The following is a 22,123-nucleotide window of genomic DNA, read 5'->3' as shown; positions in this document are numbered from 1 at the left end:
CTTGCCTGGAAGATCTCCATGGACAGAGGAGCCTGGAGGGCTACTGTCCATGGTTGCAGAGTCGAACAAGACTTAGCGACTAAACAACAAATGTCTATGTATCAATAGATATCACTATATTAACATCAATGTATTGGTATAGATGGGCTTCCCCAGGGGTTCACTGGTAAGGAATATGCCTGTAATGCAGGAGATGCAGAAGACATGGGTTTGATTTCTGGGTTGGGAAGATCCCCTGGAGGAGGGCATGGCAACCCAGTCCAGTACTCTTGCCTGGAGAATCCCATGGACAGAGGAGACTGATGGGCTACAGTCCATAGAGTTGCAAAGAGTCGGACACAAATCAAGTGATGAGCACTGCACGGTATAGATACAGATACATATGGAGAAAGGGAGAGGGAGAGGGAGACACACTGATCGATTGTGATTTACTACAGGAATTGGCTCATGCGGTAATTATGGAGGTCAAGAAATCTCACAATCTGCCATTTGCAGGCTGAAGATCCAGGATAGCCTTGGTGTGAACCCCAGTCCAAGTGTGAAGCCAGAGAACAAGGAGCGTCAGTGTCCGAGGGCAGAGGAAGATGGAGGTCCCAGCTCGAGGAGGAAGAGAAGGTATTTAGCCTTCCTCTGCCTTTTGTGTTCAGTCCCCCAGTGGGTTGGATGATGCCCACCTGTATTGGTGACAGCCATCTTTTTCACTCAGTCCACTGATTCAAATGTAATGCCACACCCAGAAGTAATGTTTACCAGCTCTCTGGGAAGCCCTTAGCCCAGTCAAATTGACACACAGGATAACCATCACACAGAGATCCTGGCTTGACTCTCAGTAGAACTTGTGCAATGTGCTGCTCTCAGAATAGAATTTCTCAAATTGCATTACCCACATTGCTAGTTCACAAACTCTCAACAGGGTTCCGTGAAGAAAAAAATTCTTTTAAAAATATAGATGAAATGACAATATCAGGCACATTTGGATAGCTCTTGTTCTGTGATAACTTCTCTTTAAGAAAACATACGCTCCAAACCGCTAACATTGGTTACGTGTGGGAAGGGGATCTTTCACTTTTCCTGCATTATGCTTTATTGTTTCTTTCTTTTTTTTTTTTTTTGTGGGGAATGCACATTACAAAATTTACCATTTTAGCCATTTTTAAGTGTACAGTTCAGGGTACATGTCAATAGATTAAGCATTTTCATATTATTGGGCAACCATTTCCATTATATTTTGTAGATTACTAGTTCACAAAATTCATTGTGTACTATCCTCATATCTTGGTGAATTAACCCACCCCCACCTCAAAGGGAGGCCTCTGGGTTGTCTGAAGCTACTTGGAATCACTCCCACATTTGCCCCAGTGTTGAAGGACAGGCCTCCAGGTTTGCTTTTTCTAAATATTCATTTATTTTTTGGCTTCCTCAGGGCTTAGCTGTGGCACGCGGGATCTTTGTTATGTCCTGTGGGGACTTTCATTGTATACAGACTCTCCAGTCGTGGTGCCCAGGCTCAATAGCTGTGGCGCATGCGCCTAGTTGCGCCATGCCACTCCCACCCCCCCACTTTTGCCTGGACATGTTGGGATCCCAGTTCCCCTCCCTGGGATCAAACCCTTGTTCCCTGCATGGCAAGGCGGACTCTTAACCCCTTGAATTGCAGCATGCCAGGCCTCCCTGTCCATCACCAGCTCCCGGAGTTTACTCAAACTCATGTACATTGAGTTGGTGATGCCATCCAGCCATCTCACCCTCTATCGTCCCCTTCTCCTCCTGCCCCCTCCCTCCTTGACCACCAGCAAGCCCTTTGGCCTATGGGTTTAAGTGAGTGAGGCTTGGCAGGCTCCTAAACTCGATGTCCAGATTGAAGTAGTTACGATAGGCAGCATCTTTCCAGCACTGGAAGGGATACTATTTTATAGGTAAGTCTGGAAACTTTGAGGCCATTCGGGTCTCATGAAGGAAGCTTTCTAGAGACTGAAGGTAACACCAAGAAAGGGGAAGAGCTGAGAGAATCATACAGAAATAAAGTTGCAGTGGTGACAACTTCAGAAGCCTATACCCGACTTCTCCAGGCAGGTTTTCAGTGTTATGATCCAACAATTTCTTGTTTAAGTTATTTTGGCATTTTCTCTCACTAATACTTGTGAGAGAAACCAGTGTAATACAGCTTGGAAGATACTCAAAGGTTAATATTCTGTTTCTTCTCATCTTATCATTTATGTTTTGCCATAGCTATAATTTATGTACCTCACTGAGAAAAGTGTCAGCCTAAGCCAGAGGCTCTTAGGTTCCTGCTCAAAATTGATTGTCTCAATCAACTGAGATTTCAATTTTCAATCAATTGAAAATTCAGATTTCATTTAGGGTGGTGGTGTACCTGGACAAAAGACCACACTTCCCATTTTCCCTTGTAGGGAAGTGTGGTCATGCGACTTAAGTTCTGGCCAGTGAGACAAAAAGCAAAATGTTGTCTAAGACCTGCAGGAAGACTGAAAAAAGAGGCTGATTCAGCTGGGGGAGGGGGATGCGCTTTATCTTTTCCCTTCCTCCTTCACAACAGGAACTCCAGGACTGGGGACTATGGAATCAGGTTAGATTATTTACTTGTGGATGAGTTCAGTTCAGTTGCTCAGTCGTGTCCGACTCTTTGAGACCCCATGAATTGCAGCATGCCAGGCCTCCCTGTCCATCACCAGCTCCCGGAGTTTACTCAAACTCATGTACATTGAGTTGGTGATGCCATCCAGCCATCTCACCCTCTATCGTCCCCTTCTCCTCCTGCCCCCAATCCCTCCCAGCATCAGGGTCTTTTCCAATGAGTCAACTCTTTACATGAGGTGGCCAAAGTACTGGAGTTTCAGCTTCAGCATCAGTCCTTCCAATGAACACCCAGGACTGATCTCCTTTAGGATGGACTGGTTGAGTTTCCTTGCAGTCCAGAGAGACATACATTTCTTATTATTTAAATCACTGTTACTTTGGATTTTCTGTTATAATGTATCTGAACCTAACTGACTCACTGCTTGAAACATATTCAAAGATTAAGGAGAACCCATATTTGACTTTACAGGTACAGCTTTGTGACTCATCAGGGAAAGACACTACTGTATGTAGCGGAACTTACGGAACCTACATAAAAGGAAGGTTTCGAGGAACCTACATAAAGGGAAGGTTTCATCTGAATTAACCTCTGTTTTATCTAGACAGAGGAACCTGACCAACTTTCATTGATTCAAATCCTTAACTCAGGACTTCCCTGGTGGTCCAGTGGTTAGACTCCACTACAAGAGGCTAGATCTATCTATCTGGATCTATCTAACCAGAGGCTAGATCCCACATGCTGCAATTGAGTTCAAATGCTGCGACTAAAGATCCTGCATGCAGCAACTAAGACCCAGTGAAGTTAGATGAATAAATAAATGAAGACCTCCCTGGAGGCCCAGTGGCTAAGACTCTTTGCTCCCATTGTAGGGGGCCTCGGTTTGATCCCTGGTAAGGGAACTAGATCCCACACCCCAAAACTAAAGATCCCACATGTTACAGTTTAGACCTAGCACCGTCAAAATAAATAAATAAAGTTTAAAAAAAAAAAAAAAAAAGAATTCTTAATTCTTCCAGGCACTGAGTGAAGCATAAAAATGCTCACCTGATACATGTACTTGAGTATCTCTCAGGCACCTAACGAGTCTGAAGTTGAAACTGATTTTGCCCATCCCAGTTACCACCACCACATGAACTCCTATCTCTGGTTTCCTTTGCAGTCGATGTTCAGTAGTGTTCATAGCCGTCCACCTAACTTATCATGCTAGGAGCTTGGGGCCTTCTCTGTCACTTTCTTCCTCATTTCTATATCCGGGCTGCTGTCGAGTCCCAGTGTGGTGTGTGCGAAGTCGCTTCAGTCGTGTCCGACTCTTTGCAAGGACTGTATCCCGCCAGGCTCCTCTGTCCATGGGATTCTCCAGGCAAGGATACTGGAGTGGGGTGCCATGCCCTCCTCCAGGGGATCTTCCTGACCCTGAGTCTCTATGTCTGCTGCACTGGCAGGCAGGTCTTTACCACAAGCGCCACCTAGGAAGCCCTATCAGGTCTCAGAATCTCCCTCTAAAATACATTTTGATCTACGACTCTCTGTCTCCACCGCCACTTGGGGGCAGCTCTACCATTTCTTGCCCAAACAACTCCAAAAGCCTTCCCTCTGGATTCCCACTCCCCACGCAGCACCTGGAGAGGAGACCCAAACCAGGTCACTTTACCACCATGCTGAAAACGCTTCATAGGCGCCCCACAGCAGTAGGGTGCAATCCCGAATCCTACCGGTGATGAAAACAATCGGTACACGATCTACAGTAGGAAATGAAGAGATTTATTTGAGCCAAACTGAGGACTATAGCCCAGAAGACAGCGTCTCAGATAGTTCTGGGGAACTGCTCCAAAGAAGCATGATGTTCAGCACAGTTTTATGTCTTATCAGAACAAAGAACATCAAATAAGTCAGGGATACATTCTCTCAAGGTCTCGAGAAAAACGAAACAAACCAGATCAGCACGAACTCAGTGAGTCAGTACAGCCTTGGCCTGGGAAGGGAGTCTTATCATTGAAGGAGTACCAGCGCTGGCGTCCCAGGAAGGGAGGCGGTGAATCTTGATTTTTTTTTTTTGGCTGTGCCGCCCAGGCATGTTGGATCTTAGTTTGTCGACCAGGAATCATCCCCTGCATCCTGGAGTTGGAAGAACAGTCTTAACCTCTGGACCGCCAGAGGAGTCTCCTGAATCTTTATTTTTAACATGGATATTCTTCACTTCTGGTTAATGCACCCTTTTCTTTAAAAATTCAAGCAGATGTACAATGTATGTTTGATAGGCCACAAGCAGGCTGTTTTAGCATAAAATTTGAGTTAATTCATGTAAAAGCCAGTATGACTTCCCCATACCTCAGTATGTGGAAATTTCATCACTGTATATGGCCTATGAGACTTTGCCAGGTCTGACCCTGCTGACCCCCCAGCACCCAGCATTGTCTTGAGCTAGTTTCTCTGACTTACTGGGCTTGATGCCTGATCTTCTCTTCCAGTCTCCAGAATGTACCAGGCTCCCATCCCAGGGGCTTGCACAGGCTGCTTTCCTGCGTGGATTCCTCTGTTCCTATCCACTATTTTATGGCCAACCCCTCCTGACGGTTCTCTTCACTGTTTAATGACTCCTTCAATAAGACCTTGACTCCCGATTTATATCCGGACACTTCATACTGAATAATATTACATGTGGTGTTCTGTGGCTGGCTTCTTTCACTTAGCATAGTGTTTTCAAGGCTCATCCTGTTGTAGCATGCCTCAGTACTTCACTCCTTTTTATCGTAGATGAATTATTCCATTGTATGTGCATGCGTGCTAAGTCACTTCAGTCGAGTCTGACTCTTTACAACCCCATGGGCCATAGCCCACGAGGCTCCTGTGTTGATGGGCTTCTCCATCAACAATACTGGAGTGGATCTTCCCAACCTAGGGATCGAAACTGTGTCTCTTGGCCTCCTGCGTTGGGAAGAGAGTTCTTTTCCACTAGCACCACCTGGAAAGCCCATTTCATTATACGTCAAAGTGTATGTGAAAATGTTAATCATTTGGTCCAACTCTTTGCAATGCTATGGACTGCAGCCCACCAGGCTCCTCTGTCCATGGAATTTTCCAGGCGAGTATACTGGAGGGGGTAGCTATTCCCTTCTCCAGGGGGTCTTCCCCACTCAGGGATGGAACCCAGGTCTCCTGCCTTGCAGGCAGATTCTTTACCATCTGAGCCACCAGGGAAGCCCATTCCATTGTATAGATACAGATTTTGTTTATCCACTCGTCAGCTGGTGGACATTTGGGCTGAGCCCACTTTTTGCCTATTATGAACACTGTTACCAAGAACAAGCATTTGCGTGGACATATGTTTTCATTTCTCTTGGTTATATGCCGAGGGAGTGGAGTTGCTGACTCAAATGTTCACTGGGAGGTGTCAGCAGCCCCTTTTTATGAGGAAAGGTTTAGGATTTTGTCCAGAGGATCGGGTGCTTGTCACTGTTTGGCTGTTTGGTTAACAGCCAACTGTTTACATCCCTCCTATTGTCTTTCCCTGTTTTATTTGCCTCTTTTCTTTTCTGTAGATTCCAGCTCCCCTGCTGATTGTAGCCAGCACCAGGCTTTTCAAGGGGTAAAAGTTATTTGTAAAACATTTTGAACTCTCTGGAGGATGGACATTAAAGTAATAATGTTTATCTGTTTAATCTGTGGGCTAGCCACTTGCAGGCTGTTTTGTAACAAAAACAGCTTATTGAGTAGGTGGCTTTTTAAACTAGTTCCTGAGAGTAACACTCCTACAGCAAACTGCTCAGAGTCTCAATTACCCAGCCAGCAATCTGTACCTTTTAAAGAACCACTTTGAAGTCCCTTGGTGATATTAACATCACAAGTGAACCTATATATGTAAACATATGTTGTTCCTGAGCTTGTAAAAATGTATACAGAGTTCCTGGTGTGTGCCTGGCAGATAATAATTGTTTAATAAACTGCTGTTGCTGTTGTTTAGTCGTTGTGTCCGACTCTTGGCGACCTGCCGGCTCCTCTGTCTATGGGATTTTCCAGGCAAGAATACTGGAGGGGGTTGCCATTTCCTTCTTCAGGGGCTCTCCCCCACCCAGGGATCGAACCTGGGTTTCCTGCATTGCAGGCGGATTCTGTACCAACTGAGCTACCAGGGAAAGTGAAGTCGCTCAGTCGTGTCCTACTCTTTGCGACCCCATGGACTGTAGCCAACCAGGCTTCTCAGCCCATGGGATTTTCCAGGCAAGAGTACTGGAGTGGATTGCCATTCCTTTCTCCAGGGGATCTTCCTGACCCAGGGATCGAACCCGGGTCTCCCGCATTATAGGCAGACGCCTTACCCTCTGAGCCACCAAGGAAGCCCCTAATAAACTGTTAGCTGTTATTATTGTTACTCTAATAAACAATCGGTTTCTTTGAGGTAAGGATTTCAATCATTCAGAATGTCTTATTAACATTTTGAGGACACATTGAAAAGTACACCCTTTCAGGGTGCACTGACAAATTCTTATTTGATCGTCACGCCCACCTGGCGAAAACCACTGAGAACCTGGCAATTGTTCTCAGGTGCTTATTTTTGGCATAATAAATATCGACTCAACCTACCCTGGCATATTTAATCTGCTGATTACAGCAGAAACGACTCTGCCGTGATCTGACACCCTCTCCCCTACACCAAGTCGTTCGGTGTGATTACACAGAGATTAAGAGCAGCTGCCCGCCCCGCAAGAAAATGCTCCTTGCCCTTAAAAAGCTTTCAATCTAAAGTGGAGATTTACAGGCATTTTACTTTAGACGAGGGCCGAGAATGGGGGGAAAAAAAGAGCCCTGCGTGTGCGTCCATTCACACTTTAGGGTCCGCCCCGGGAGGATGAAACCTAGGAGTCAAACCTTCTACCCCAGCAAGTCAGACCTCAGAGTCAAGCCGCCCGGCTGCGGAGTATTACAGATGCTCTGAAGGCGCCCCTTCCTGGTCCCGGTCAAGTTCCCCCGCATCGGGCAGCCGACAGTGAGTCACTCCGAAGAGGGGAGCCAAGAAAAGGGGAGGCGCTCGCGCCTGGGGCTGGAGGTGAGCCGCAGGGCGAAATTATACACCAAGGAAGCCTCGGAAGGAAGAGGAGGGGCCACTGCGCGTGGGGAAGAGAAGGAAAAGAAGGAAGAGACGTTCGGGGAAGGCAGGGAGAGGAGGAAGGAGGAAGGCGGAGGAACAAGAAAGGGGCGCGCGCGGGGCGGGGCGGGCCCGCGCCTCCGGGAGGGCGTGCGGCGCGGGGCGGGGCCGCGGCGCCCGAGCTTCGGCGGGGGCTGCCGGGATCCCGGCGCTGCGCTCTCGCTCGCCGCCGCCGTGCTGCTGCGTGCGGCCCGGCTCCCCTCCGCGGGGCATGTCCGCGCTGCTCTCGCCGCACGCCCGGGGCTCCTAGCTTCTCCGGCGCTTGCTACGCTCGCGGCCCCTCACCTCGCCCCGGTGCCCGGCTCGTGCTGTGCGCGCGGACCGCCGCCGTCATGGGGCTGCAGCCCCTGGAGTTCAGCGACTGCTACCTCGACAGCCCGTGGTTCCGGGAGAGGATCCGTGCCCACGAAGCGGAGCTGGAGAGGACCAACAAGTTCATCAAAGAGCTCATCAAGGACGGCAAGAACCTCATCGCCGCGACCAAAAGTAAGCGGGGCCCCGGGGCGCGGCCAGCAGGAGCCTCTGCCGGAGGGACACCGACCGGCCCGTGCCTGGGGCCGGCAGCCGGAGGATCAGGGGATTCATCCGGCACCTCGAGGCCCCCGGGTCGTTCCTCCTCGGCTCCCCGGGCAGCCGGGGGCGAGTCCCTTTCCCGCCCCTGCTCCTGCGCGGCGGCCCGAGCCGGGAGCCATGCGCGTAAGCTTGCCGCCCGCCAGACCCGCCGCTCCGGCCGGGCGCCCTCGTGCCTGCGTTCTCCGCCGGACCCGCCGGCGGGCAGCTTCTCTGGCCCCCTAGAGCTGCTCTGTCTCTTCTGAAACAGACCTCGATTTCACGGGTCTTGTCTCGTGATCCTTCAGAAGAACTTGCCTGAGGATTCTTTGCAAACCTGCTGAGTTGGTCACAAGTCCCTTAAGCCGTACCCTTTCTGTGTCTTTTTAGGATCCCCTGCGACAGTCTCGTCCCAGGCGCCTTGCTATGCTAAACCCGAAAGTCCACCTGGCGTTGTGCAAATTCCTTCCCTCCTGCGCCGAGGAGGGTTCAAAGATTGGGGCTTGTGAGGCTGAGCAGACAGCCTGCCCTCTAGCCCCAGCAAGCCCTGCCTGCAAATAGGGAATTCCACCCCGGCCAAGCTTGGTGCCTTCCGACCCTGTTCGTCTCCATCTTTTGAGCAATTCAGAAGTGGCCACAGGAAAATAAGAGATGTATCCGCTCTTTCTAGGAGGGAGGTGGCCTGAAATGCATGCTGAGACACTGAGTTGGTGATGCAGCTGGAAACAGGAAAAAGTTAGCTTGAGTGAGAGGCCCGGCAGCCTGAGCACACATGTGACCTATACCCCATCCTGAGGATGCCAGCTGAGTGTTCGCTTCTCCCTCCTAAAAAGACATACGCATGCAGCAGACTGGGGAAAATACCCCATGTCCCCGCGCCCCCTCCACCCCCCCACCATTCCCCATTTTGCATTAAGGAAGATGGAAACGTACTGACTGAATTGTCTCAGGTACCCAGCCCAGAGCCTAGAACAGTGCAAATTCAATGAATGAATGAGTTGAAAGAAATATGATTTCATGGGAAGAATTCAGTGAGTGAGCCATCTCTAATTTTGGAAGCAAGTCACTCAACTTCTCTGGGTGATGACCAGGGTTCGTTTAGGTTCTGTGACCTCTGTGGTGTTGCAAAATGATGTTTGGGAATCACTTTGGGACATGTGGCTGGTGGGCTATTGGGTTGGTGGCTCTCCAGTGTCTTTGCATTGAGTGTGTATGTGTTGGGATGGAGGTGGGGAGGGACTGTAAATATGTAAGTGTAAACGGAGAGAGGAGGAGGCGAAAAGGACATGGATGTGTGTGTGTGTGTGTGTGTGTGTGCGCACACGCGAGTGTGCAGTGGACATGAGGAAAAGGACTCTACTTTTGTAGCTTGGTCTTAACTAGTGTCGCTGGCTGAGGGAGTGTCCTTTCTCACTGGCTCTTGCAGCTCCCTCTGGCTGGAGGGGTATGAGGAGGGAGGCTTTGGCGTGGAGAGAGGCAGATGGCAAAGCCAGTTTGGCCACTGGTAGAAAGCTATTTATGTGACTGCATAGTCGCTCTTCTGCCAACAGGACACACGCCTGTGTTCCAGAAGCAGCCAGTGCATCTGGGGGCCCAGCTGTCAACCCTCCTCTCCAGAATGTAGACTTTCTGGCATTTGCGAATTGACTCCCTACTCCTTTTGATTCTTGTCCTTTATTGTAAGAAACATAACTTATGCTCCTGCTCTAGAGATCAACGAAAATTTCTTTTTTTTTTCTCCTTCTGTGTAATTAAACCCTTTTCCAGAGAAGGACAGAAACACAGCTTTAGCTCGCATGCCTTTGGCAAGCTAGGAAGGACCTCGCCTTTGCCCAGCTTGCTCCATAAAGTTCACCCGGAGTTCATATCAAGACTAAGATCGCAGGATGTAAGTTAGGACACCTGAGTGTAATTCGCTTCACTGTTAGGGCCTGGCTGCAGGAAAATTAGGCAGGTCACTTTTGTGTTCTGTTTCTCTTGCTCTACTTCTTAGAGGCATCAGTAAGATTCTGCAGTGTTCAGCAGTGACTTGATTAGGTAATTAGAAATTATGGTCGAGGTCAATCATTGGCTTAATCAGTTGAGCTTTTCTAGAACATCTGAGAGTCAAGAGGTCGAGGAGAGACCTGAGACAGGGAGGAGCTACGGAAAGGGGAACAGCTCAGACTGATTGTGTTTTCTGACATTTTAAGCTTTGTTTTGCAAAAATGGCATTTTGTGCATTTTCAGATTTGTGCATTTAAGGGGTTTCTGCTTTTAATTGCCCTGTGTGTTGCCTCCTGCATTCACTGAATACTTCTTAGGTTTATGTAAACTTTGTTTTTGCTTTTTTTTTTTTTTAAATGTCTTGGTCGTTTGTGAATGCGTCATCTCTGAAAATTATGAAAACATCCCTATTACCAATACATTTCCAAATACAATAACTGACGACCAAATTGTTACTTCTGTGAAGAATGTATTGAGGCTTTGAATAATCCACAGATTATTAAAGAAGTTGGAGATGAGTTCTGTAGGGCCTGAAATTTTACTCCTGAGTTCAGTTATGTAGCCAATCAACAAATACTTCGCATCTGCAGTTTAATATTGGGCTTGAGACACAAAGAGGAAACATGATGGCCCTTGTCCTTGAGGTTACTGTCCTGTGGTTAAATTCAGTTCAGTCTAGGAAGCACATCTGAACACCTGTATGCATAGTGCTTAGTTTTTGAAGAAACAAATGCTGCACAGACACACAGCTTAAAAGATTCAGAAGGTTTAGGTGACAGGTTTTCTCACTTGGACAGAAACAAGAGCATGTTGCAAGTTGGAGTGGAAGTTTGGGAACTCTTTGGTGTTTTGGGAAAGGAGTAGAACCTGGTCAGATTGGAAACAGCTGGGAAGAAGCCAGACCCCTGTGTCTGAGTAGGATGAGGAGATCAGTTTGGCTGGAATGGCAATTTCATTCGATTTCATTCGAGTTTCATTCGTGAGATTGGTGGAAAGGTCAGTTTCAGATGATTGAAGCCATAAAAGTGGGCTTGGAATGTGGGCTTTATCCTGTGGCGGGTCACTGGGGGTTTTGCAGCAGAAGCCTGACATAATGGGAAAGAGCTGCTTTAGAGGGACGGTTTGGTATCTGTCTACGTATGGGCGGTAATTTTGGAGATAGCAGTGGGGGTGGGGAGGAGCAGAAGAGAGCCTGGGATCGTTGATTTATGTGATGGATTTGGAGATCTTTCATTGAGTTCAATGGACTCTTTGTTTAGGTGGCTTTTTTAGCCCTTTTCCTTTCACTCCTTTCTAGAATAATCAGTGTCTTCTTTCAATACCGTTTAAACTTTTGTAAGCCTTTCCTGTGATGTCTGTGTAGTTTCAGATGCTTATGTTTCCTAGCGATGTGTATTTACCAGAAATGGTAATAAGCCTTGTATGCTTTTGCCATAAAGTTTATAATTAGGCATTCTTGAGAGAATATGTTCTGTGGTAGAGGAAGCCATGTATGTTTTCAACAGATAGTCCTTACAGTTCTTAAGCACTTATATAGCTGAGTAGAAGGCTCTTAGGAAAATCAGATTGTCTGGGCGGGGTGTGTGCGTGTGTAAGTAATGTGGAGGGGCCCTCATTAGCCTTCTCTCATCACAGACCTGGGGAATCGCGTTAATGGTGGCCAGAACTAGAACTCGAGTCTTTCAACTCTTGGTTTTGGTACTTCTTTTGGGCCTTGATATTTTAATGATTTTTACTTTGGTTTTCTTAGGAACATAAAAATTCTCCTTTGCTGTCTTCGTGTTTCTTGTTCCAGAGACACGGTTCACGTGGTAATTCCTTTTGGGAAAGTTTCTCAGCTTGCTATTGCATGGAAGCATAGGGAGATTTGGAGGACTTAAAAGAATTTCATTTAGTAAACTTGAGCCTTAGTCTCATTTGTAAAACTGGGCTGTTGCCTATAGCCTTGAGCTTGAGCTTGAACCACATGTGCGAAAGTGTTTTGAAAACACAAGGGTGAAGCGGTTGTGTAGGCGCTATTGTTTGCCCAGCTAACGTTTTTTTTCTCTGACAATCCAAATTTTGTTCAGATGTCTACGCTGTTTCCCAGATGACTTATAGAAAGGTGATTAGGGATAATTCTGTTTAGCCTGACTCAGTGGTTCTCAATCCTAATCCTGGTTGACCATTAGGATCACCTAGGGAGCAGTCAGGGTTGAGAAATGCTGAACTCTTAGCACCTCAGCATGGTACACCTGTTTTCTGGGCTGGTAATTAGATGAATGTGTGATTGGTATCTCACTTGTGACCAGGGAGACCTGATAGGAAGTCTGCTGCAGACACTGGAAAAGGTTTTCTTTTTTGGGAGAGGAGACGCATATGAAGGGTTCTCGCCCTCTGTGATGTCTGTCTGTGTTGCCTGGAGCTGTCCCCGCCGTCTCGGGAGGGCGAGTAGAACCAGGATAAGGACCGCTGGAACAGAGTGGTCACTGAGTCTGCAGTTCTGATGCTGCGATGAGAGCCACACATGGTTCTGTGCCTGACGCCTGCCTCTGGCTCCCTGTCTCTTTAGTCGCTAAGTCGTGTCCGACTCTTGCGACCCCGTGGACTGTAGCCCACCAGGCGTCTCTGTCCCTGAGATTCTCCAGGCAAGAATACTGGAGGGGGTTGCCATTTCCTTCTCCCGGGATCTTCCCGACCCAGGGATCAAACCTGGGTCTCTTGCACTGCAGGCGGAGTCTTTACCGACTAAGCTACAAGGGAAGCCCAACAAAATGACAAGCCAGCTTCAGTTGGGTTTTCTGCGACTTAACACTCTTTTTTGTTTTTTGGTTTTCTTTGGCCGCTCCTCATGGCTTGTGGGCTTCCGTGGTAGCTCAGCTGGTAAAGAATCTGCCTGCAGTGCAGGAGATCCCAGTTTGATTCCTGGGTCGGGAAGATCCTCTGGAGGAGGGTATGGCAACCCAGTCCAGTGTTCTTGCCTGGAGACTCCCCATGGACCGAGGAGCCTGGCGGGCTACAGTCCATGGGGTCGCAAAGAATCGGATACGACTGAGTGACTAAGCACAGCAGAGTACATATCTTGCAGGATTTTAGTTCCCCAACCAGGGATTGAACCTGGATCCTAACTAAGCATTGAAAGCGTGGACTCCTAACTGCTGGACCACCAGGGAATTTCCAACATCCTGATTTTGATGAAGTGGGATAACTGTAAATTTTGGGCTGATGCTCTGATTAAGTGGAATTTAGAGAGGCCTGGAAGTAAAATGCTATTTAAAAAGTTAATAAATTAAATATAATTTTACTCTGAACATAGGATACTCACCTGTGTTCTTTGCCCCAAAGGAACTACTGTGGATCCCCTACAGTTCAGGGCATCACTTGGGGGTAAGTCTTAAACTCTCACTTGGGGTTTTACTAGTGGACTGGTCTCTAGTGCTAGGGTAGACTTGCCATGAAAAGAATTCCAATCGGTCTTGATCTGGAATGTGGACCCAAACAGGCTTTAAAGGCTTTCAGTGCTTTGCTCGCTGCAGAGGTGGTTCTTGTCTCCATTTAGAGTGGTAGTCTGGTGGTTTAGTCGCTAAGTCGTGTCTGACTCTTGCGGCCCCGTGGACTGCAGCCCACCAGGCTCTTCTGTCCATGGGATTTTCCAGGCAAGGATACTGGAGTGGGTTGCCATTTCATTCTCCAAGGGATCTTCCCGATCCAGGAATCGAACCCAGGTCTCCTGCATTGCAGGCAGATTCTTTACCTACTGAGCTATTTATAGAGTAGTTCCTATTAATACTTAGCGCCCTCCACCAGCCCTGTTTGTGTGGAACCTCTGCCTGGTCAGTGAGTCATCTGCTGCTCTGGGTCTTCCTGCCGAACTGCTTTTCCCCTGCCCTCCCATTTGCTGCCTTCCACTGAGCTTCCATTGACCACCTCCTCTTCACTCTGTCTTTTGGGGGGGACTTCCGGAAGAGGGAGAAGGCGTAGGAGGACGTTCTTGTGTGTTAATTTTTACCATGGCTGATGAGAGAGTATAGGAGATTCAGAGCATGGCTAAGGCGCTGCCACTCATTCACCCTGTAGTCCTATTGGTTAGCTTTTCTGTGTCTGTGTTGTCATCCATAAAATGGAGATGCTGAGACTTCCCTGGCAGTCTGGTGGTTAAGACTCTCTGCTTACACTGCAGGGGGCACGGGTTCAACCCCTGGTCAGCGCACTAAGATCCCACATGCCGCAGGTCATGGTCAGAAAGTGAACATGGAGAGTGTTTCACACAAGCTCTCAACCGTGAACAGTTTTGATGTATTGTCTACTTTGCAGGTTTTAGTATGCAGGCTGTTTTCTTGCCCCCCAGAATGGCTGCTCTGGCCCAGAGATGAGCGTCCAATCTTTAGTGCCCATTATCCCTGAGAACGTATTCGTCCAAATCATTGTGAGCAGTGACCAAGGAGAAAGACTACGTGGTCAAAGGCTGGTAAGGCTTCCGAAGTTTGAATGGCGCTCAGGATGCTAAGAAATCTGGCAGGTTGTGAGTGGATGAATCAAAGCTAAGTAGTGTCTTGGGAGAGTATGTCCCAGAATGTGTTTCTGTTTCCCAGAGGCCTGAGGGTGATGTGGAACGTATCACTAAGAATGTTGGCAATCTCGCCCAGTTGTCTGCAACTAAGGCTCAGGCAGGCAGCCCCAGGCCTGCCATCCAGGGGGTTGATAAGACAGAGCCCAAGGGGGCAAGAAGAGCTCTGCTTGAGAAGATAGGATGCCATCGTCAGAGGTCGGAGCCTGTAGATTCTTGAAAATCACAATGATGTCTTCAGAGGATATTCATCTTAGTGTCTAATGTGCAGGAGACCCTAGCAGTTTAGTGGACAGTGTTTGTGTTTGCTGTGGGAAATCCACTAGGATTATACAGGGCGGCCAGAGACAGTCTAGAGGAGTTGTTACGTAACCTATTTTCTGCCAAACGATACTCCAAGTCCCCTGGACAGATTTCCAAAGAAGCTGTTTTGAATTCTGACTCCAATAGCTATTTATCACCTTTTGATTTTGTTTGTTTTTTGGGGGAGAGGTTGAGAGGCAAGAATTATGAAGGAGATACAAGTACTGTGTGGTCCTCTAGGTACTGTAAGTTGTGCTGACGTGATTGCTGACTGTGTGTGGTCGTGAATAGGTCCAAGTGTTTACCTCTGACCGTGGGGCTTCCCTGGTATCTCAGAGGACAAAGATTCTGCCTGCAATGCAGGAGACCCGGGTTCAGTCCCTGGGTCGGGAAGATCCCCTGGAGAAGGGAATGGCTCCAGTATTCTTGTCTGGAGAATTCCATGGACAGAGGAGCCTGGTGGGCTACACAGTCCGTAGGGTCACAAAGAGTCAGACATGATTGACTGACTAACACTGTCGCTTTCCGTCTGACCATAGTTAATATCATATGGTGTCTGTTGTCACTTTTTAAAAGTTTAATGTTAGAAATGTAGCTATGAACGCACTGCTTTCTGGGATTCAGTATTACCTTTGATTTTTCTACAACTTGTTTAGAGAAAACTTGTCAAGATGGCTTTCTTCTGAATTGTAGGAGAGTGTTTAGATATTTGTAGATTATGATTCTGATTGACTGTCTTGGATGATTTTTGCTTGGTCCGTTTTTTTTTTTTTTTCTTTCAGATTATTTATTTTTGACTGCGCTGGGTCTTCATTTCTGCACAGTTTCTCTCTTGCGACACGTGACTTCTTTTATTGTGGAGCACAGATTCCAGGCGTGCCAGCCTCAGCAGTTTGGTTACTAGGTTACTTTAATGGAATTACATATCAGAGACTAATAGGCAGTTTACAACTTCAATCAAAGCCTGTTATTTAAAATGAATGTCATTTAAATGATTTTAACCATAGTAGCTAACCTTTATTAAGCATTTACAGTTTGGTTTACTTTGTGATAAATTCTCTTTATTTATTGTGGAAACTTCCTCAGTGAGGTATGTTGTTATTTACCCCATTACAGATTTGGAAACTGAATTTAGTGAGGTTAACAGCTTGTTCCAGTCACACCATTTGTCAGTGGTGGGGCTGGAATGTGAATCCACATTTTTCAGACTCCTTAACCACAGTAGTAAACTGTCTCTCTAAAGCGGTGTAACTGCGGTCTTCTGTTAGGAGAAGTTACTACAGTAAGACCTGCTTATCTGGCAGGTGTATATATTTCACAATCCAGTTAGGAGACTATGCTTATTATTTCAGCCCAAGGACCATGATTTGAAATTTAAGGCCACCTGGGATGGCTACTGTAAGTAAAACTGATTGTTTAATTTGTGTGATAAGTGTAGATATTCAGAGATTGGGTTGATTTAGGATCAATTGCTAGTTGCAGATGTCCACTCAAAAAAATATCATTTCCTTCCTTCATTCTCTCTCCCTACCTCTTAATCTCCATCTCTTCCCTTCTCTTAGTATCTCTTTCCTCTCCATTTCTCACTCCAGCTTTTAGAAGAGTAAATTTTAACTTTGTTATAATAAAACTGTTATATGTATATATGTATACACATAGGTTTATGTGTGTATATACAAGTATATGGGCTTCCCTGGTAGCTCAGTTGGTAGAGAATCCGCCTGCAATGTGGGAGACCTGGGTTTGATCCCTGGGTTGGGAAGATCCCCTGGAGGAGGGCATGGCAACCCACTCTAGTATTCTTGCCTGGAGAATCCCCATGCGCAGAGGAGCCTGGTGGCTGCAGTCCATGGCGTAGAAAAGAGGTGGACACGACTGAGCGACTAAGCACAGCACACATATATGTATTTATGTGTGCGTATCTATATTGTTTGGCCACACCACTGGGCTTGCAGGATCTTAGTTCCCTGACCAGGGATTGAACCCTCAGCAGTGGAAGTGTGGAGTCCTAATCACTGGACTGTCAGGGAAGTCCTTTGTTCTCATATATTAGTATTAGGCTTTTTCCTTTGCAAAAATGTTGAGTCAGTTTAGAACTGTAATATGATACAGAGAATCTCATACTAAACCTCTCTGTATTTGCCTTTCAGCTTTGAAATAAAAGCTTCCCGTCTGCCTCTTCCCAATGGCACGCTTTCCCTGAAGAGGTGCAACTATCTCAAATCTGGCATACGTTATTCCCGGGTATTTTAGCTCATTATTGACTGGAGGATTTTTGCGGAAACTAATGCCTGTAGCCATCAATTTGTTATATAAGTGATATTGTTATGTTTCCGATCAATAGTGTTCTGGTAACAAAAGATGTATTAATACGTTTCCAGTCAATAATGTGTTAATATATTTGCACACATCCCCAAATAAAAGATAGTATGTTTTGCGTGATTTAGACACCATATAATGGATTCATACTGCATGTGTTCATGTGTGCTCAGTCATGTCCGACTCTTTGCAACCCTATGGACTGTAGCCCGCCAGGCTCCTCTGTCTGTGGGGTTCTCCCAGCAAGAATACTGAAGTGAGTTGCTGTTTCCTTCTCCAGGGATCTTCCTGACCCAGGAATTGAACCCTGTGTCTTTTTCATCTCCTACATTGCCAGGTGAATTCTTTACCACGGCACCACCCGGGAAGCCCATATGGGTTCTTCTGCAACTTTTTTCCCCTTGACATCCTATCTGTGAGATTTATCCACGTGGATAAATGTAGCTCCATTTCGTTGAGTTTGACCTTTTTCCCAAAAGTGGCATTTAAAAAGACTTGGTTAATTGATGTTATGGATACTCTATAAATAACTTAAGGTGTTTTATGATGTACGTTATTTACACGCAGTTTTGAGATTGTAAGACAATATATTTGGATAATTTATTCAGTATGAAAGCCCTGTTGTTATTTTTATAAACTTTAGAACACCAGCTCTGGGTGGTCCAGTGGTGGGACTCTGTGCTCCTAATGCAGAGGGCCTGGGTTCAATATCTGGTCAGGGCACTAAGATCCCACATGCTGTGACTAAGACCCAGTGTAGCCAAATGAATTAAAAAAAAGTCCAGACACTAACTCTGATAACCAGTAGATAACGAATTTGTGAATTTTAAAGATATTTAATAAAATTTCTCTTTGATATTTAATGTTACCAGCTTGGCATGGGCAATCAGAACAAATTAGTTTAAATTTCAGGATTGGAAAAAATAACTGGCCTGAGTCACACAAAATCTTCAAGGGCCTTTTTGCCTCCTTGAAATTAGATTTCCAGTATTAGCATGTTAAAAAAAAAAAGATCATCTTCATAAACACAATGCTCTTTAAGCACTCTGGAAACTGTCAGTCTGGTTAGGTCAGATGAACATGATTTTTAAGGCAGGGATTGGTTGGTATTTTGATAGGCCTCTGTGCAAACAGCCTGTTTATTTAATTACCCTAATGTAGGAAATGTAGGGACATAATTTATAGACTTGCCAGGGGGATGCTTTTCTAATTAGAAAGCTTTGACATCCTTCTCTTTAAATAAACAGGAACACTGAAAAAAAAAAAAAAAAACCTGACGCTTGACATTTTAAGAGCAGGCATCTCTTTAAGCCCCAAGATCTGCTGGGGTTGGTGCTGCAATGCTGCTGCTAGGCCTGCCTCCCTGGTCAGACTAGAATTTCCTCCCCATGCTTTCTGAGGAAGATGTTAATCTTGTGCCACTTAATATTTCAATGGGGAGTGTGAGTTTTCTTTCCTTGCTGCCCGGTTCACCCGCAGGCACTGTCTGCCCTTTGCTCCGAGGTTCCATCACCACCTGGTAGCGGACAAGTCACGATTGGGTATGTGACTGGAGGAAAAATCAGTTTGGCCAGAGTGATGTCACCTCTGGCCTGAATACTGGATATATTTAGGACTCTTATTAAGAATGTGCTTTTAAAAACATTCTCTGACTATAAAGTTAGCTCCACCACTGATGAGGTGACCTTGGGCAAGTTACTGAAACCCTCAGTGGCTAATTTTCTATTTGTTAGTAAAATGGAGATACCAACAACTCTACCGCAAGGGGTAGTGATATTTAATCCTCATGTTACTTATGAAAGATCTGAGAGCTCTGCTTGGCCCGTGGTAGGTACTGTCATCATCCCCATCGTCCCCCTGCTCCCCACCATCATCATCATTGTTGGAAGATGACTTCCTTTGGCTGAACTTGAATATGGTTGTGGCTTTACCTGTAGTAACAGTGGAAATCGTCTGTGAACACATGTTCTTTTCTGTCTTTGAGGCTCATGATATCTTGAAGTGCAGGGCTGATACGGGCCTCTCATTTATTAAGCAGGAGAAACCTTCTGTAACAGGTTGTTGAAATCCAGCATATTACTGAAGATCTTGGCTTGAAAGTTTTGGAAGCACAGCCAACAAAGTACAAGGGAGCGGAGTGTCATCGACATGTCATTTCTTTCCTTTTTTTTTTTTTTTATTTTTTATTTTTTTGAGGTCACGTCATTTCTTATATTTGAGAACTTGGCATAGTACTTCTATCACTTTGACAGATAGTTCTGTGTTTCTTTTGTGAAATGCAAGTCAAAGGCAGCCCAGCCAAAATGTTAACGATCATGATGTTTGAAGTCAGATCCATTTACTGTGTGACTTTGGGCGACTTTGCTTCACTTCTTTGTGCCTTAATTTCCTCCTCTGTCAAACGTGGATAGTAATTTTATCTCCCTGAATGTTGCTAAGATTAAATTAATTATTTGTAAAGCGCTTAAAAAGACAGCCTGGTCTATAGTGAGCCGTATATGTGTTTTCTAAGTCTAGGGAAAAAATTTAAACATCTGTTTACTATTTAGTTATCACTATAATAATCTCATTTATGATAGTGGAAGAGAGGTGTCATCTGAAGTCGCTGAACTCAACCTGTTGTGGGGTTAGTTGCTAGAGGGTTAGCAGTAAAGAGACCTGGTATATCTTTGCAGAAATTAGAGTTCTCATGGGGGAGATAGATTAATTAAGGAGGGTCATTCACACTGCTGAGTGAGAATGGAGAATGGGGTGCTGTGGCCATAGTTAATAGGACTAACTGGTTGAGGGGATCAAGGAAGCCTTCAAGAAATCAGAAACTTCTCAGAGACGTCCCTAGTGGTCCAGTGCTTAAGACTCTGGTCTTCCACTGCAAGGGGGTATGACCTCAATCCCTGGTTGGAGAGATAAGAGCCTACATATGCAAGGTGCAACCTATAAAAAAACAAGAAAGAAGTTGGTAACTTCTACGCTGAGACCAGAAGGAGGTCTATGCTGCGGGTAGGGAAGAAGGAGTGAAATGCAGGCGGTGGCCTGGAGGCAAGAGCGAGCATGTTGGTGTGGCCACAGGACCAGCACAGATGGGGTGGGGCCTGGAGGTGGGGATGGGGGTACAGGTTGGGGGAACCTCTGTGGGCTGGGGAGCAGGAATAGGGGGCTACAGTGGGGGAGCAAGGGCGGGAAGGGTCTGGTGAAGCAGGTCAGGGACTTCAGACCCTTTATTCAAAGGACTGTGGAAAGCCATGGTGACATTTTGAGCAGGGGATCGGCCACATCTGAGTTGCGCCTTAGACAGGTTTCGGAAGCCTGCAACCGAGAGAATGGATTTGAGGACCGCAGGCCTGGAGGGTGGGTGCTCACTCATCCAGGCTGGAGACTGGTGGACGAGGCAGGCTATTAAGGAGTCAGGATTGTGGGGCTTTGGTGGATGCTTGGGTGTGGGGGCTGAGGAAGGATGCATCGGAGATGACTCCTAGGTGCCTGGCCTGGGCAGTGAGGGCTGTGTGCTGAAGTGGGCCAGCCAGAGGAACGGGTTTGGTGGGAACGAGGAGGTGTTCGTGGTTCAGGCTGCGGAGGCGGAGGTGCTTCCGGGTTCTCCTCTGGCTGTGCTTGGGAGGTATTTATTTCTTTTATGAGTGCATATTGTAGAACATCTACCTCTGCTTTATTGACTATGCCAAAGCCTTTGTGTGGATCACAAAAAACTCTGGAAAATTCTGAAAGAGGTGGGAATACCAGACCACCTGACCTGCCTCTTAAGAAATCCCTATGCAGGTCAGGAAGCAACAGTTAGAACTGAACATGGAACAACAGACTGGTTCCAAATTGGGAAAGGAGTACGTCAAGGCTGTATATCGTTACTGTGCTTATTTAACTTATATGCAGAGTACATCATGAGAAATGCTGGGCTGGAAGAAGCACAAGCTGGAATCAAGGTTGCCGGGAGAAATATCAATAACCTCAGATATGCAGATGACACCACCCTTATGGCAGAAAGCAAAGAAGAACTAAAGAGCCTCTTGATGAAGGTGAAAGAGGAGAGTGAAAAAGTTGGCTTAAAACTCAACATTCAGAAAACTAAGATCTTGGCATCTGGTCCCATCACTTCATGGCAAATAGGTGGGGAAACAGTGAGAGACTTTATATTTTTGTGCTCCAAAATCACTGCAGATAGTGACTGCAACCATGAAATTAAAAGATGCTTGCTCCTTGGAAAGAAAGTTATGACCAACCTAGACAGCATATTGAAAAACAGAGACATCATTTTGCCAACAAACGTCCATCTAGTTAAAGCTATGGTTTTTCCAGTAGTCGTGTGAGAGTTGGACTATAAGGAAAGCTGAACACTGAAGAATTGATGCTTTTGAACTGTGGTGTTGGAGAAGACTCTTGAGAGTCCCTTGGACTGCAAGGAGATCCAAACCAGTCCATCCTAAAGGAAATCAGTCATGAATATTCATTGGAAGGACTGATGTTGGATCTGAAATTCCAATACTTTGACCACCTGATGCAAAGAGCTGACCCATTGGAAAAGACCCTGTTGCTGGGAAAGATTGAGGGCAGGAGGAGAAGGGGAAGACAGAGGATGAGATGGTTGGATGGCTTCAGTGACTCAAAGCATATGAGTTTGAGTGAGCTCCGGGAGTTGGTGATGGACAGGGAGGCCTGGCACGCTGCA

The 22,123-nt window shown here is 46.4% G+C and overlaps 1 protein-coding gene and 1 long non-coding RNA gene across 5 annotated transcripts in view; one reads left to right on the top strand and one right to left on the bottom strand.

Moving 5' to 3' along the window:
- ARHGAP10 (Rho GTPase activating protein 10) overlaps positions 1–22,123 on the top strand; it is a 410,479-nt gene that overhangs the window by 41,471 nt on the left and 346,885 nt on the right. The window contains exon 5 of one of the 4 annotated variants that reach the window (XM_070474785.1): positions 496–615. In XM_070474785.1, the coding sequence (XP_070330886.1) occupies positions 585–615 (31 nt within the window). In that variant the 5' untranslated portion in view covers positions 496–584. Of the gene's footprint in view, positions 1–495; positions 616–7,834; positions 8,229–22,123 lie in introns of those variants that run through there. The other 3 variants (XM_070474782.1, XM_070474784.1, XM_020873212.2) reach the window with 3 other exon arrangements.
- LOC139037731 (uncharacterized) lies at positions 4,340–7,811 on the bottom strand. Its single transcript, XR_011490584.1, has 2 exons — positions 5,039–7,811; positions 4,340–4,714 (listed from the first exon to the last, which is right to left on the bottom strand). It is a non-coding gene; the product is annotated as an uncharacterized lncRNA (long non-coding RNA).

Source organism: Odocoileus virginianus, chromosome 12 (genome assembly GCF_023699985.2).
Source record: "Odocoileus virginianus isolate 20LAN1187 ecotype Illinois chromosome 12, Ovbor_1.2, whole genome shotgun sequence".
NCBI lineage: Eukaryota > Metazoa > Chordata > Mammalia > Artiodactyla > Cervidae > Odocoileus > Odocoileus virginianus.
This window is presented reverse-complemented; position numbering and strand designations above follow the sequence as displayed.